Here is a 17,062-nt window from a genome sequence, read left to right on the forward strand (position 1 = left end):
TCTGGACTATGGCCTCACCCGGGGCAGCTGGTCCCACTGTTCTTTGTTCTTCATCTCTTCTTGCACTTCGTGGATCCGCTTCAGAGACTCCAGACTTTCGTCGAGCAAAAACGTCGTGTCATTTATCAGCATGTTTATATAGCGAACAAACTGCTTCCCAGAGCTGAAAAGCCAATTACATGGTCCATGGTCATTCATCTCCCTGAAGCAAAACACTACAGCAGATCCCTGAGAAAACGGGCCTCCACCCAACATGCCAACCATCTTGCCCTACAAGACTGTCTACACCTTAGCACAACTCAGGCACTGCAGAGGTGAGGTCAAGGACTACCAAGTCTCTCCTTATAATTTGTTATTCTTTTAAATTAATTGTGATAAGCTCATTGCAGTAGAGTGCTGAAGACACCATGCATGGCTCATAAGAGCCAACTGCTAATATTCTGGAATCTTAGAAGTAGATTCCCTTGGCAGCTTAAATTTGGCAGCAGTGGAAGTATTTACATCCCAGAAAACCAGCAAATGCTGCAATTTTTTTTTCTCCAGAGAGTAGGTTTACCAGCACGCCCCTGGCTCCTTCCCTCAAGGATTTTAAGTAGAGAAAACATTCCTCCAGACTAGAAAAGAAAATATGCTTAAATTCACCAAGATACAAAGAAGGCACAAATAATTACCAACATATAAGAGATAAGAGAACTACTGATACAGTTATTCCTCATTATAAAGAAAGACACACTGAAGAAAAATTAGAAGCTGCAATATTGATGAAGTAGGATATTAACTTATTTTATAAAGCTCGAAGCTTCCAATCTATGGAACCGTCCTGCATAGCACGTTGAATGGAGGACTTGCTGGTGACAGGCATGGCTTCGCCTATCTCTGTTAGACTCTGTAACTGTCAAATTAGCAGAGAAAAGAGGAGCCACGCTTCAGGATCTGCCCCTGTGTAATCAGGGGGTGGGAAGCCCATGCCCAGGGAAGAGAAACTCTTATGAACAGGAGTGGGAGGCCTGGATTTCAGGGACATGGGAAGTTCCGGATGAGCGCTCCCAATCAGCACCATGCAGATCACACCACGGGCCTCCCTGGTCTAAGCTTGCGCCAGGCTATTGTTGGAACATAATTCTGACTCTAAGAGCTGTTCGTGGAAACAAAGAATTAACTTAAAGAGTTCACTTTGCAGAAGGCTATAGAACAAGCGGTTATTCCACTGGTAATATGTATACTATTGACTAATAACTCAGTTAACAAGTGACAGCTAGACTTGATCAAAGGTTGCCAAAGATCCAAGTAGATGGGATAAAATTTCTTCCAAAGAATAATTCGAGAGTTCAACACTTTCATCTACCTTTCTTTTTAAAGCACTTTTCTTTTTTAACTAATTTAAATGCAATTACTAATGTCCAGGTTTAAGTAGACGCTGAAACTTCAGGCAAGTGATGAAAAGTCCCTAATCAAGGTTTAGGGCCTTACTCCAAAGAAAGAAGCTTCAAATGACAACCCTAACTTAAGCGCTTCTAAATCTAAAGTCCTCCTACCACTCTTAACTCTGAAGCTTGATAGCATACCCGAGAACACTCCCTCTTTTCAGTCATTCTGACAACTTCACTTAAGACTGTTACCACAGAAACATCAAAAACACTTAACACATGATCTCAGAAGAGTTACAGATTTTTTCTTTATGTATCCCATCCTCAAAGTATCTTGGCAAATCTAAAGTTCAGCAATATCTCGAAAGCACAGACATTTAGATAACCCTGCTTACATTTAGCAGTACCATCTGGAAAACTTAGAGGAGGCTGAGCCCAAGCAAAGAGTCAACAAGAACCCAGCTGTGAAAGCTTTTAAGCAGCCACTTTACCTGTGATTTGCAAGAGAGCACACTGTGACGTTAGGGGCCCAATACTCACTTGAACTCTTCCATAAAGGTGCCATGGTGAGCTATGTTTTGCCAAAGGCTTTTAAAAATGGTGCTAATGTGATAGCGAATGGTGAACTTGTCATAGAACTCGCTGGTGGCTCCAGTATGCTCAACATCTACAGAAGAAAGACAAAGGGATTGAAGGATACATACTTTCTTAACCTTTCTAAAAGCAGTTATTGCCGCTACAATGTTACTGAGTGAATACAAATCTGAAAATTCAGAGTTGAGATAAAAATTCACCTATATCTCACATGTAAGGCAGGAGAGAAATTATGAGGTGGTTTTGAAAACAAAAGTTTCACAATCAAGGTCTGGCAATGACACAGCCAACCAGACAGCTAGAAAATGGCTTGGCATCTTTGAGGCAGCATCAACTCACCAAGGACCAGAAGCTGAATTATCATACCTCCCCCAATTTTAAGTTATTAATTTATAGAAATTCCATAGCACTGTTTTTTTTTTTTTTGGTGAGGAAGTTTGGCTCTGAGCTAACATCTGTTGCCAATCTTCCTCTTTTTACTTGAGGAAGATTGTCCCTGAGCTAACATCTGTGCCAATCTTCCTCTATTTTGTACGTGAGATGCTGCCACAACATGGCTTGATGAGCGGTGTGTAGGTCTGTGCCTGGGATCCGAACCTGCAAACCATGGGCCACTGAAGCAGAGCACAAAAACTTAATCACTATGCCACTGGGCTGGCCCCATCCACAGCACTTTAAATGAGCATCCCTGAGCAGAAAGAAAATTGGGTTAAATTCTATTAAGGGCCAAGTGCTTATTAAAGTGATTATTACTGTAAATATTAAAGTGTACAACCCGAAAATAAATAAAATAAAGTGGCTATTATTTTAAATACTTTTGTCTTAGGGACATTTTCAAACATGTACCACAACAGAGAAAAGCAAAGTGAGTCCCCACATACTCATCACTCACTTACCAATTACCAACATCCATGTACCCATTAAAATGGAGCAAAGATCAAACTTAGTTGTCCAAACGACAAATAGCTTCAGCATGAGAAATTCCTGAATTCATGACAAATTTTAAAGAGAGGAAAAACTGTCAGGTAAAGACGATAAGGCTTAAGAAACAGATAAAAAAGTAAAATAAGATGCCGTTTTTCACCTATCAAATTGGCAGACGTTACAAAAATGACAATACTAAGTGCAGATGATGATCTGGGGCAACAAGCACACTATAAATGCAGGTGGGAAGGAATGGTGAAGGTAATCTGACAAAATGTATCACAAGCCATCAATAGGATCATCTCTTTGACTCACCAATTCTATTCGTGAAAATACGGACAGATGAACGGATAAAGAAGACGTGCTATACATACAATGGAATGGTATTCAGCCGTAAAGAAGAATGACATCTTGCCATTTGCAACAATATGGATGAACCCTGAGGGTATTATGCTAAGTGAAATAAGTCAGACAGAGAAAGACAAATACTGTATCATCTCACTTATATGTGGAATCTAAAAACAAAACAAAAAAACACTACCAACCAAGCAATCAACCAACCAAACACCAAGCTCACAGATACAGAGAACAGACTGGTGGTTGTCAGAGGAAGGGGTTGGGGGCGGGTGAAATGGGTGAAGGGGGTCAAAAAGTACAAACTTCCAGTTATAAAATAAACAAGTCATGGGGACTACAGTGAATAATATTGTACTGCGTATTTGAAAGTTGCTAAGAGTATATCTTAAAAGTTTTCATCACAAGAAAAAAAATTAAACTAGACTTATTGTGGTGATCATTTCACAACGTACACAAATATCAAAGCATTACACTGAACACCTGAAATTAATATGCTATATGTCAATTATACCTCAACAACAACAAAAAGCCAGAATCTCTTTTTGAGTGACTAAAAAACCACCCAAAGAGCCCCCCATACAGGCATGTTCAAAGACTGATCTCCAAGGATACTCGCTAAAGTATTATTTATATTAGAGAAAAAAATATAATAATCCAAATGCCCAAGAGAGAACACAGAAAAATAATTGTGATACGTTAAGTAAAAACCACAGGTTACCAACAAAATATACAGTTTGGGTCCAATCATATTGGAAAAAACACACACACACACACACACACATATGTATAATATATAAATTGGAAAAATACAGAGCAAAATGTTAACAAATTCTCTCTTGAACGCAGAGATTATCAATGATTTTTATTTTCTTCTTGGTATTTTCTATATTTCCTAATGAACACATATTTTTTTGTGACTATAAAAAAAATAGCTATTTAAAAATAAAAGGAATAAGATAATTAACACCTATCATACAAAGACCTGAAAGCACTTATGTATATCCATTTGGTCAATGTTTCTTTAAGATGAACTAAGTGTCATTTTATTAATTGTATAAAAGTGTGAACTAAAGTGTGAAGAGCCGATTTAGCAGAGTCTACAGGACACAGATCCCGAGGGGCTGACACAAAGTCTCTTATATCCTCAAAATTGCCCATAATACCTATGCCGTATGCCAAACACAGCAGAGGCTAAGTAACCCTAGTTAACTTATTCCGCATCAATATACATCTCTCTTAATGTTTTTTTCCCTTTAAATTCACTCCTAACGTTCCCTCAAAACCGCATCAGCCCAAGCTCAAATTCCTAAGTCCTAGTTCTGAGAGCGAGCCAGCCCTGGGGGTCTAGTGGTTAAGACTCCGCGATCTCACTGCTGCAGCCTGGGTTTGTTTTTAGGTCAGGGAACCGCACCAGCCGCCTGTCAGTTGTCCCACTGTGGCAGCTGCGTGTTGCTGTGATGCTGAAAGCTATGCCACTGGTATTTCAAATACCATCAGGGTCACACATGGTGGACAGGTTTCCGTGGAGCTTCAAGACTAAGACAGACTAGGAAGAATGACCTGGCCACTCACTTCCCAAAAACTGGCTGTGAAAACCCTATGAATAGCAGCAGAGCACTGTGTGATAGTACGCCAGAAGATGAGAGGACGGCGTAAGAAGACAGGGCAGGGTTCTGCTGTGCTGGACTCAGGGCTGCTAGGAGTCAGGATGGACTCAATGGTACTAACAATAAAGCTCTAAGAGGCCTGGGATAAAAATAAGACCCCTACAGAGCTCACTACTCTCCTCACTCACTGGGCTCCCACCTTGCAGGTCTTCTTGCCTGATTCATTAAGCTGCCACAGGCCACAGGGCCTTTACACTTGCTGCCCCCTTCCTACTGCCTTGTGGCCTACCACCTTGAGATCTTCTTATGGTTCACTCTTTTGTCTCATTTTCAGTGTTATTCCAAAGTCATCTCCTCAGAGATTTTCCCTGACGACGCACGTGTCTTAAAGTAGCACCATGCCCTCCTCCCACGCTCACTGTGTGAAAGTATCTTATTTATGGGTCTGGTGTCTGTCTCCCAACGAGAACGCCTGACCAGGAGGGCAGGGATTTTGGTATCTTCACCGCTGGGCCCCAGCATCAAAAGCAGTGCTGACACACAGTAGGAGCTTCACAATTATTTGTTGAATTAGTGACTGAATCTACTTGGGCTAAGGCTGGCTTGGCTGAGTCAGATCAGCTCGGGGAAGAGGAGTCTTGAAATAAGTCTTGGTTATCAGTGTTCTCCCAAGTTCTGAGAGCTGGTCCTTAAGGATCTGACTGCTGTGACACAAATAAAACACTCTTATTTTGAAACTTAATTTTATGTTTGAAACAAAAATTGGATCTTGAGAATTTTCTAAGCTACAATACTCTTTGAGGGTGGAAAAGAGGAGCTTGTTCCAGACACCCATCTCTACTTCACGTCTCAGAGTCAGACACGTTCAAGAGTCAGGACTGAGCACGGATTCGACGGACATGTGGGGAGTGTCTGTGACGCCCCCCTGCAGGGGCCTCCCGGCGCCGGGCCCTTGGTAATGAGAGGAGGAACAGCGCAGCCCTCAGGAGCACCTGTGCTCAAGTCCAACTGCTGAGGTTGCTGCCCCTTGCTAGCTGCTGACCTTCAGCAAGCTTCTTGACCTTCCTAAGCTCCAGTTTCCTCATTTGTAAAATGGAGATATTTATAGCACCCATCTTGAGGACTCCTGTGCGGATTAAGTGAAAGGATTAGTAAGTATTCAGTAAGTGGTGGCTATTATTAGCTCGGGTATCATCTCTCCATGACTACAGAGGTGGTTCAGGGCCAGAGGGCACACTGCTTGGTGGCAAAGGGGAAACGGAGAACAACACCCACCCCTGGCTCCTGGGACCTTACCCGCCAGGCCCCACTGGGCTCAGCCCCATTCCACACGCCCACACACACCCCTGTCCTTCATCCTGGAGCCACAGTGACCCGCCCAGGGCACCAACTGAGTACAAAATGCGTTTCAGTAAACATTTTTTGTTTTTAACAGTAACAATACATGTTTACTGTAGAATAATTAAGAAGTTCAAATAATTTTGAAAAAAGAAATTAAACTGTTCACAATTCTACCATTCAAAAACAACCAACTCACTGTTAATACTTTGGTGTATATTCTTCTATACCTTTTTCTATCACATGTGTATTACCAAAATGTAGTCATACTTTAAATATTGTTTCATTACTTGGCATTTTTTTAACTTTTTATTACTAAACCACTTAATGTAAATAACACACTATTTTTCATGGCTCATATACATCCCCTGTATGGACAAACTATAATTTACCTAATTTATCCACAGTTGGCAGAAATTTAAGTTGTTTTAAATATTTTCACCACACTCATTATAAACAATGCTGTGGTGAATACTGTAATAAACATTTATATACATTTATAATTATTCCCATACAATAGATCACTAGAAATTAAGTTTAGATGTAAGAGGGCTTGTTGGTCATTTAGCTGCTGTCTCTCAGCCCCAAATCCACTTTCTATACTTGGCTTTGGGGATGCTGTGGCTGGGACCCTGTTTGCCAGCAAGCCCTGTTAGGTTTGCCAACAGGGGGTGCTGCAGAACTGGAAACAGGAGGGAGAAGGGCCTTGGACCTCTGGTTGGTTTGCTGCTCCTGTCAGCGAGGATTCTCTGGCCCAGCAGCAGCAGCTGGTTCCAGTTCCTAGCTTGGTTCCACACTCGCAGGACAAGCAACCTTGCTTGACCTCAGAGACACCAGCACCAGCTGGCCAGTGTCCTTCCCCAGAGACCTGGGTCCCAGTTCTATCCAAGTCCTTATTTGAGCTGCTAGATTCCAATAACCCCAGCCTCCTCCCCTGGACCCCCAGCCCCAGGGACAGATGATAGCTGCTTCCCACACCTATAATCTGTGTTACCCAATGTTCCTACTTGCATTTTCTGTCTTCAAATACCTATCTGACAAGCTCCTTATATTAAATTCTCTCTACTAAAATAACTGGCATGTTTCTGTTTTCCTGACTAGACCTTGATTGATATACAGGATATAAAAAGTTTTAAGGCTTTTAGGTACGGACTGCCAAACTGCCTTCCAGGAAGGCTTTATCAATTTACATTCTCACAGAGTTTCATAGCACTACTTCTGCACCAAGATCTACAGGGGGATGAAATAGGCTTTTGCAGGTTAGTTTATTTCTCTACAACCATGTCAGCAGTAGGTATTCTCATCTTAAAAGTGAGTCTGACAGGAGAAAAGAGGTACCCTCACCACTATTTTAAGAAATGCAGAATTATCTGCAGTTTAACTATGCATGATATGTGCAAGGCACCATATATATAATGCACCATTGGTACCTGAATGACAGATGGTTATTCACTACTAGAGCTAAAAGAGAAAAGAGGAGAACTGGGGAGCCAAGAAGGGGCCTTTGAGCCAGGAGTGTTCTCTGCTGTTGCCAAAGTGAGGATGTTAACAAAACTTCAAAGGGCCTATGTACTTGCTTTAGGTTTAAGAGGATATAGGTAGGCTAAGGGAAGGAGAGAAAACTCTTAGAAGATGCCACAAAACAATAGTGACAAAAGAAAAAGAAGGTAGACAGAGTCCTGGACCCCCTAAAAGTGAAGAGAGAGATGACAGCACCAGCCTGAAACGAGCAGGAGCAGGTCTTGACTGACAGGGAAGGGATGGCTGTCACAGAGCACAGACGGATCCCCAAACTACTGTTGCTGCTGTGAACAGCAAGGGAAGGTGCTTCGGGCGGCCAGTGCCTCTTCCAAGGGCACAACGAGCACAGTCTACTAGATGTCAGACACTTACTGTGGGCCCAGAATGTACCAGGTTCAACAGAAGACAAGACAGACAAGATACACCTCCTTTCCTGAGAAATATATAAACCAGAGGGAAAATGTTCCATTTGCACAATCCTGTGCCTTCCGTAGAGGACAGGTGAATAGGCCCCATAGGTAATCAGCTTTATGAAAACACATTCGCAGTTCAAAAGCCAAATTAAAAAAAAAAATGAAAATTTGGAATATAATTCAACAAGAAGAGGAAGAGCTCCTTGCAGAGTGTGTGATGTGTTTTCAGAGCCTGGCAAATAGTAGGCACTCAATAAATGGGTAGAATTAGTGAATGAGTGCAGACTCCCAGAGATCCTGAGTCCACTGGTTTGGGGGGGGGGGCCCAAAACAAGCATTTTTAACAAGCTCCCTGTTTTACCCGCAGTTTTGAAACTCTGGGTTAGTAAGGTGGTGTGAAACTAATGCCGTAAGTTCAAAGTTAAAATGAACCAGCCCTGATGGCCTAGTGGTTAAAGTTCGGCACACTCCGCTTTGGTGGCCCAGGTTTGGTTCCCCCAGGTGTGTAACCACATCACTCATCCGTCAGCAGCCATGCTGTGGTGGCGGCTCACATAGAAGAACCAGAAGGACCTACAACTAGAACATACAACTCTGTACTGGGGCTTTGGGGAGGAAAAGAAAAAAAAGAGGAAGATTGGCAACAGATGTTAGCTCAGGGCGAATCTTTCCCAGCAAAATGAATGAGGTAATTTCAGTTAAAAACATCAAGTTGTGCTGCTGATATCAAGTGGATCTCAGTATTACCAATCTGACTTTCAACGGATCCTGCTGAATCACCAGGGACCAGTATGTAGAATGGTCAATGTAATATTTCCACAACTCAGGAAAAATAACCAACAGTACATGCTCTGTTGGCAGTTGGTTAGTAGGTTATACTTATAAGTGGACATCAGGGGGCCGCCTCAGTGGTGTAGTGGGTAAGTTCACATGCCCAGAGTTTGCAGGTTCAGATCCCAGGCGTGTACCTACATATCGCTCATCAAGCCATGCTGTGGTGGCAAAATAGAGGAAGACTGGCACAGATGTTAGCTCAGTCACAATCTTCCTCAAGCAAAAAGAAGAAGACTGGCAACAGATGTTAGCTCAGTCACAATCTTCCTCACCAAAAAAAAAAGAAAGAAAGAAAAAGAAAAAAAGTGGACTTCAGGATTTTAGGTAACAGTTTAGAGTAACTTTATCCACTGGCTTTAGACAACCTTGCCCACCTGTGTACCCAGGAACCTACCTGTATAAAACTTCATCAGGGAAGGGACCAACAATTTGGTGGAGAGAGGATGGTTCTCAATCATTTCGAAAAACTTCTGGGTTCGTGGCTGAACAGCAGGATTGGTCATAAACATGACTTCTACCAGTTTGGCCACGAGATACGGATTTCGGATGTAGTTCTGGTTACACAACATCACAACGAGGAACATCACAATATCCTGAGTACAGGGCTCATAAAGCACCTGAGGAGAGTATCTGAAGAGGCGAGAAGAGCAGGAAATAAAGCTCTGAGAAACTCAACTTGGGGGGATGCTGGTGTCATTAGTGGGAAAGGGGACAAACAGGTCTAGGAGCCAGGATACTAAATTCCCTTTAACTTGCTGAGTTTAAAGGGACTGTTTACATCATAACTAGATAAATTTAAAACCTATTGCATCTATTGGCCATAACATGCTATATTTTAGAAAGTAAAGCAAAGCTTTGATTCAATCACAAAGTGAATTTCACATAAGATCTTCACTACCAAAAAGACTTAAAAAATTTTTGATGGAGTTGTTTTAATTTAAAAACAATCTCAAGTATCAGTAAAACTCAAACCATTTCTTTGTAAGCTCTCTCCAATTTTACAATTGAGAAAAATTTTGGTACAAAATATAGACGTGGGTATTTTTGGCTTTTGAATGTTCACGCAGATATTTATAAACTGTTTGCTCCTTCTGTTTCTCAGAAACACATACTCGATTATTAGAAATCCAGCTCAATTTTCACAGAATACATATTATCAGCATTGTTAATCCTGCTTCTGTCTTTGAGATATTATTGGAATTGGCGTGGTGCCACAGTTGGGTTTATTTTTCCGGTCTCCAGGCAGCATTCTGTTAAAGCAGTTGTATAAAATTCCATGAATAAAATGGAGGTTTGTGATACAGTTTATAATATAATGCACATATTACATATAAAAATATATTAGGACTGTGCAATATGTTAAAGGTACTTACTGTACAATAAAAAATAAAAATTCAGCAACATCTTCTACATAAAACTCAGGCAATGCTGCAAATACCTTAGGGACGTCTGAATTTAAAGGCAGTGTTACACTGTCAAAGAGAAGAAAAGCACAAGTCACAAAACACTGTTATGGCACATCAAACTACAAGAAATATGGCACTACCATTCCAAATAAGCACTTTATTTGGGGAAAAACCTCATCCTATAAAACAACTATGAAAAAGTACACAGGCAAAGAAACCACAACCAAAAATGAACAGGGAATAGTGAATTCAGCAGATATGCTAGGGTGTGTGTGAAATGTTTTCCCTTCCTTGATTTCCTGTTAAGGCTAATGCAATAAATAAAATGGGAAGGAAATAAAAGGGTCATGTTTGGTCATTTTATGCAACTCAAACAGTTTGAGACAACAGAGCTCCACATATACTTTAAATACTTTCCACTCCTGCAGAAGGCTTGGGCCAACCCCACCAACATCGTGATCCAGAGACTTCATAATCACAATAAAATAATAATAATAATAATAAATAAAATAAAAATGGCTGCCTGGAGGAGACATGCAGTTGATGATGGAGATCAACAACGTTCTCAGCTCCTTCTCTGAATTGGCTAAGTATCTTCCTGGACCCCGTGCTTAGGAGGACCTAATATCCAGTTATCTCCACCTTTCAGGTTCCCATTTATAGCTTTCCTTTTCTATCAATCAAAGATTTTATAGCCGATTTTTAAAAAGTACTATGTCAAAATTAAAACAACAGTGTTGATGTTCCCTCATTACTGTAACTAATTACAGGGAAAATATTAAAAGTACTAATTTCATAGTGTCCATAAGTACAATCTGGAAATTTAAAAATGAATTCTTGATAAAGTAAGGGTTTTGGTTTTAGTTATCAACTTTGAAGAACCATAAAGACAACGCAGCCCAGACGAGTAGAGACAACGAGGTGAAGCGGAAAGAACACACTCACTCGGGGTAGGCAGGGTCCAGGATGCGGAGCAGCAGCTGAATGAGAAGGCCATAAAAATTCAGACATCTTCTCAGGAAGCTCTCGTCAAGTAAACCAGCGTCAGCACAGGCCTTGCATCGTACCAGTTTCTGTGGAAGTAGGTATGTCCCCACCCAAGGTTAGTCGGCAGCTGAGTACCTGCGGTGTGACCGGGCAGGGGATGGGCCAGGAGCTGGAAGTCTAGGTTCTAGGGCTCGAGAGCTTCACCTCTAACTAGCTCTAAGATGCTGGTCATGTGTCAAGAGCTTTCTTTGTTCTAAGAAAAACAAAAGTGATGCCATGCAAACCACGGGGCACCAAGCCCAGCACACAGTTAGTGCTCAGAGGCAGGTTATTACCATCCTTTTTAAATAACTTGACTGGGAAGGGGGTTGCCAGGGGAGGCCCTTTGGGGCTCAGGGGTAGTTAGTGGGAAAAAGCCAGACAAATCTGCATCGGAATTCTGGGTCACAATGTAGGAGATGCCCTTGGGCAAAATGCTTGTCCACTAAGGATCTAACACCGATCTCAGAGGATGGCTGTGAGAATTAAACACACACACGCGCACACAGTGACATATACATTTAAACAGTTTACAGACTCCTTGAAACAGACCCATGGAGTAGTTAGGGGGTGTACAGACCTCAAGTAAGAGCCCCTGGTTTACTCTGCATTTTGAAGAGGTCTAGTATATTAGTAAATAAAACTGAAATCTTAACTTGTACCAGAAATCTAAGTCAGGTAAAATTCCCATATATCATCTTACTGATCAACAGAAAACACTATCAGCTAACATTCAGCTTTATAATTTGAAGATAAACCTAAGAAAAATGCATACATTTGCTATCTGTGCTTCCCTTGTTCAACTTCAGAAAGCATTTGTTTCTCTCTCCTTTTTTTTTTGGTGAGGAAGATTGGCCCTGAGCTAACAACTGTTGTAAATCTTCCTCTTTTTGCTTGAGGAAGATTGTCGCTGATTTAACATCTGTGCCAATCCTCCTCCGCTTTGTATGTGGGACGCTGCCACAGCATGGTTTGATGAGCAGTGTGTAGGTCCACGCCTGGGATCCGAACCCACAAACCCCAGACTGCTGAAGCAGAGTGCGTGAACTTTACCACTAATGCCACCGGGCCGGCCCCCGCATTTGTTTTTAGCTATGTCTCATAAGCAGAAATCTTCCCATCTATAGTTAGGTTCTGTGAGATGGATCATTTTCAACTAAAAATGAAGAGTGAGGAACACAGGAAAGAGATTTTTCTACTACCACAAACCTACTTTTTTTTTTTTTTAAACAACTGTTGCTAGTCTTCTTTTTTTTTCCTTTTTTTTCTCCCCAAACCCCCCCAGTACATAGGAGTATATTCTGGCTGTGAGTGCCTCTGGTTGTGCCCACAAATCTACTTTGTCAAACATCACAAAAATGCATGGCTGTATATATTGGAGTGTGTATGTTTTGGGGTGCAGGGTTGGGGGGTAGCAGTTGGGGAAGATCTTGCACCAGGTAAGGTGATGTTAAACTGTGGATGAAAAAATCCATTAAGAATGCATGTTATCACTGGCATAAAATATATGCATATCCTGTCTTGAGAATTAAATATTCTATATAGATACATGCAAAGTATCAACAAGTTTTTAAATGTATCATTGTATTTTGGGGGAAAAGAACAATGAAGAGAAAAATAAGGACACTAAACTGCTCGCTCAAGGCACTTACTCCCGCGGGAACATCACTGTTAATCCCAGTTAACGGCACAGACCTTAAGCTGAGTCTTGCAGCGCTTCAGCATTTCGCGGTGTCTAGTTGCCAGTGGGGAATCTTTCCATTGGCTTTCATTATTTTTCAAATCTTCCACAGTTCTGAAATCAAAGGCTAACAGTCAAATAAAAGAAAACACACAGACACATCACCCATCTCATCTATTCATTTTGACCATTTCATTGACTCTCAGACACACATTCCCCCCCACCCCATTTTAGCACCAGCAAAATCATTACAATCAATGGCAAGTTATGTTCTAATTGGCAGCACTTTCCTTTCTTATTGGTTCCTAAAATAATGATGTCTTAAAATTGATGGCACTTCAGATTTGATGAAATGTAGTAATCTCTTTTGGAAGGAAATACATTGTTCCCTGATTTTTCTGGGAGGGAGAAAAAGAAGTCTCATGAAAATTCAAGGTTACTATGCCTACTCAATTACTCAAAACAACAGGCTACTTCACTGGTGGCATTTCCTTCTCTTCTTTTACAATCTTTCCCTCTGTTTGGAATGCTCTTCCCTGGGATTGTCTTTGCAGCTTGTTCCTTCACTCCCTTCAGGAATCTGCTCAAATATGACCCGGCAGCGAGGTGAAGTCTTCCCTGATGATGTAATATGCTGTGTATTTTAAAGACGGGCTCACTTAACACTATTTCAACCCCTTGCTACCAAGACATTGTGTAGAAAACTAGAGGGTGATAAATTTGTTAAAATTACATTTCCCAGATTCCCTTGCTGCTAGCATTTCCGCACATGACCTAGCTTCCACCAAGAGGTGAACCCGCGCTGAAGGCAGAAGCGAATACTGTGAAGTGGCAGGCTCTGGAAGCAGCGGTGGAGGGGTTTTGCCTGAAGTGGTGGCAGAGGCTCTACTGTCCAGGTGAACCTTGAAGCAGCTTCCTGCCGGCCCAGGTTCCAAGGAGAGCTCTGGGAGTCCTCTTTTCCAGCCATTCCAATGATTCAATAGACCCAACAGTAACCTTTAATACTCTTCTTTCTGCTTATCCCACATAAATTGGATTCTTTTATCTACAACTAGAACATAAGCACGGTAGACACAATAATACCCGCCGCCCAACCCCCCCACTCCATGTCACTACTAATCCTCAAAATCTGTGAATATGTTATCTTACACAGCAAAGGGGACTATGCAGATGTGATTAAAGGTATGGACCTCAAGATGGGGAGGTTATCCTGGATTGTCTGGGTGGGCCCAATATCATCACTGTCCTTCTAAGAGAAAGGGGGAGTCAGAGTAAGACAAGGAAATGTGACAACTGAAGTAGAGGTCAGAGAGACGGAGAAAGGAAGATGCTATGCTGTTGGTTTTGAAAATGGAGGAAGGGAGCCATGAGCTGAGGAACGCAGGCAGTCTCTAGCAGCTGGAAAAGGCAAGGGAAGAGATTCTTCCCTAGAGCCTCCAGAAGGCGTGCGGCCTTAATTTTAGGACTCCTGACCTCCAGAACTGTAAGGTAATAATTTATGTTGTTTTAAGTCACAAAGGTTGTGGCAATCTATTGCAACAGCAAGAGGAAACTAATATAAAGATCTATATGCTTATTGGCACCGCAAGAGGCTCCAGGCAACAGCCCTCAGGAAAAATGGGCCTCTGAGACTAGTTCTTTGATGAGGCTGGTTTGAAAGTGGTAAAGACTCAGTTATCATGTGAGCACGGAACACTGGTAGCCCAAGGTTCTCAGTGGAAAAACAGCTGCATAAATGATCACGAGCAATCTCCTGGAATGAAGAGATGGAGCAGCGACTTCTAACCAGCCTAGAGAGCTTACAGAATAAAATGACAGGCGCAAGATTTTGAAATCTCACCTCAAAGAAAAGTCAATGAGCCAGGGAGGGTCTAAGATGACCACAGAGTAGAGTCTGGTTCTACAAAGCACCAAATTATAACACAGACGGAATTCATAACCTTACTGGGTCTCTTATCTGAAAGTCAGAGCAAGACTGGGACTCCAAGAATGCAAATGGAGGACTGCGGGAGGATTTGATGACTCCAAGGCCCCACATCCCTAGAGCCCTGAGCCTTGCTTGCTAACAGACGCGGCTCCCGCAAGGACTGCACCTGAGGTGGTTATGCTGCAGAGTGACGCCCATTTCCCTTAGCTTCCAACTAGCATTCCTCCTTGCCTCTAGGACCACGGGTAGAGTGAGATCAGTGACTGTGTTTATGGCTCAATTACAAAGTTGCATGCAGGAGAAGCACACATATGAAGGAAAAAAGGGTAAGATTTGCTAATGTGTTATATTAGTTTCTTACTGCTGCTGTAACAAACTATCACAAACTGAGTGGCTTGAAACAACACAATTACAGACAGAGTTCTGGAGGTCAGAAGTCTAAAATGGTTCAGGGTGGATACATTCCTTCCGGAGGCTCCAGGGGAGAGGTCACCCGCATTCCTTGGCTCGTGGACCCACGTCACTGACATCTGCTTCTGTCATCAAATTTCCTTCTCTCACTTTCACCTTCCTGCCTTCCTCTTATTAGGATTCTTGTCATACACTGGCTCCACCTAGATAATCCAGGAAAATCTCCCCATCTCAAGAGCCTAAACTTAATCCCATCTGCAAAGTCTCTTTTACCACGTAAAGGTAACATATTCACAGGTTCTGGTGACTAGGATGTGGATATCTTTGAGACATCATCATTCTATCTACTATGTATGTAGTGACAGAAATGTGGGAGTACATGTGGGAACGGATTCTGAAGATGCTTGATCAGCAAGAGAGGAACGTGCTAACATATTTCTATGTAGGGCTAAATTCATTGACATGACTACACCTACCAGAGATTCTGGATTCAACATTATCCTGAGTAGCTAGGAGGGATTCTCATTGTGTGCCCAGCTAATTGACTGAAACTTGGAATGGACAGTGACCTACTCTGAACAAAGCTGAGTTGTCAGGAATTCCTTGATATAATTCAGAGGAAGGAATCCAAAATTTAAGAAGCTGGGAGTATTAATAAAGATTTATCATACATGACTAGCTCAGATAACCACCCTCTCAAAACACGCCCCCCTCAAGTATGTCCTAGAGGACACATCTTGTATCACAACATTGAAAAATACACAGGCCAGGGGAACACCAACATCTCTGAAAAGCACAATGGTGACTCCACTGCAGGCTGGGAGTGATGGTGACAGATGGCATCATTGAAATGTATCCCCCAAAGTCAGTGGGAGTGAAGGGACCCCCGGATGGCATCCATTCCAGGAGGAAGAAACAGACAAATCCACAATCATAGTGTGAAATTTTTATAAGCCTCTCTCAATAACTGATTTTATAACCTGATAAAATCAGCAGATATAAAGAAAATTCAAACAAAACATGAACAAACTGAACTTAATCGATATATATGACACAGTGCAATAAACAATACAGAAAGCACATTCTTTTCAGGCCTATATGGAACATTTACTAATGTAAATGTTAGGCGATAAAGCAAACCTCAAGAAAGTTGAAAGGACACAAATCAGAATATGTCTTCTGGCCACAAAAGAATTTAGCTTGAAATCAATAACAAAAGAAAATGGACAAATTCCCCAAGAATCTGGAATTTAAACAATATATTTTTATATAACTCACAGGTCAAACAAGAAATAATAAAAATTAGAAAATGTACTGAACTGAACAATAAAATATCACATACTAAAAGTTGCTCAACATGACTAATCACCAGGGAAACTCAAATCAAACGCAAAATGAGATATCACCTCACACCAGTGGGAATGGCTATTATCAAAAAGACAGGAAATAGGGGCCAGCCCCATGGCAGAGTGGTTGAGTTCATGCGCTCTGCTTCGGTGGCCCAGGGCTTTGCTGGTTCGGATCCTGGGTGCAGACCGAGCACTGCCCATGAGGCCATGCTGAGGCAGCATCCCACATGGCAAAACCAAAAGGATCTACAACTAGAATATATAACTATGTACCAGGGGGCTTTGGGGAGAAGACGACGAAGAAGAA

General features: G+C 41.9%; 1 protein-coding gene across 3 annotated transcripts in view; it reads right to left on the minus strand.

Moving 5' to 3' along the window:
- The window catches only part of UBE4B (ubiquitination factor E4B), a 122,702-nt gene that overhangs the window by 15,938 nt on the left and 89,702 nt on the right, over positions 1-17,062 (minus strand). For all 3 annotated transcript variants that reach the window (XM_014849839.3, XM_044769649.2, XM_070511134.1), the window contains 6 exons: positions 13,083-13,182; positions 11,307-11,434; positions 10,329-10,427; positions 9,350-9,585; positions 1,908-2,034; positions 19-163 (listed from right to left, as the gene is read on the minus strand). In XM_014849839.3, the coding sequence (XP_014705325.1) occupies positions 19-163; positions 1,908-2,034; positions 9,350-9,585; positions 10,329-10,427; positions 11,307-11,434; positions 13,083-13,182 (835 nt within the window). The remainder of the gene's footprint in view (positions 1-18; positions 164-1,907; positions 2,035-9,349; positions 9,586-10,328; positions 10,428-11,306; positions 11,435-13,082; positions 13,183-17,062) is intronic.

Source organism: Equus asinus, chromosome 5 (genome assembly GCF_041296235.1).
Source record: "Equus asinus isolate D_3611 breed Donkey chromosome 5, EquAss-T2T_v2, whole genome shotgun sequence".
Lineage (NCBI taxonomy): Eukaryota > Metazoa > Chordata > Mammalia > Perissodactyla > Equidae > Equus > Equus asinus.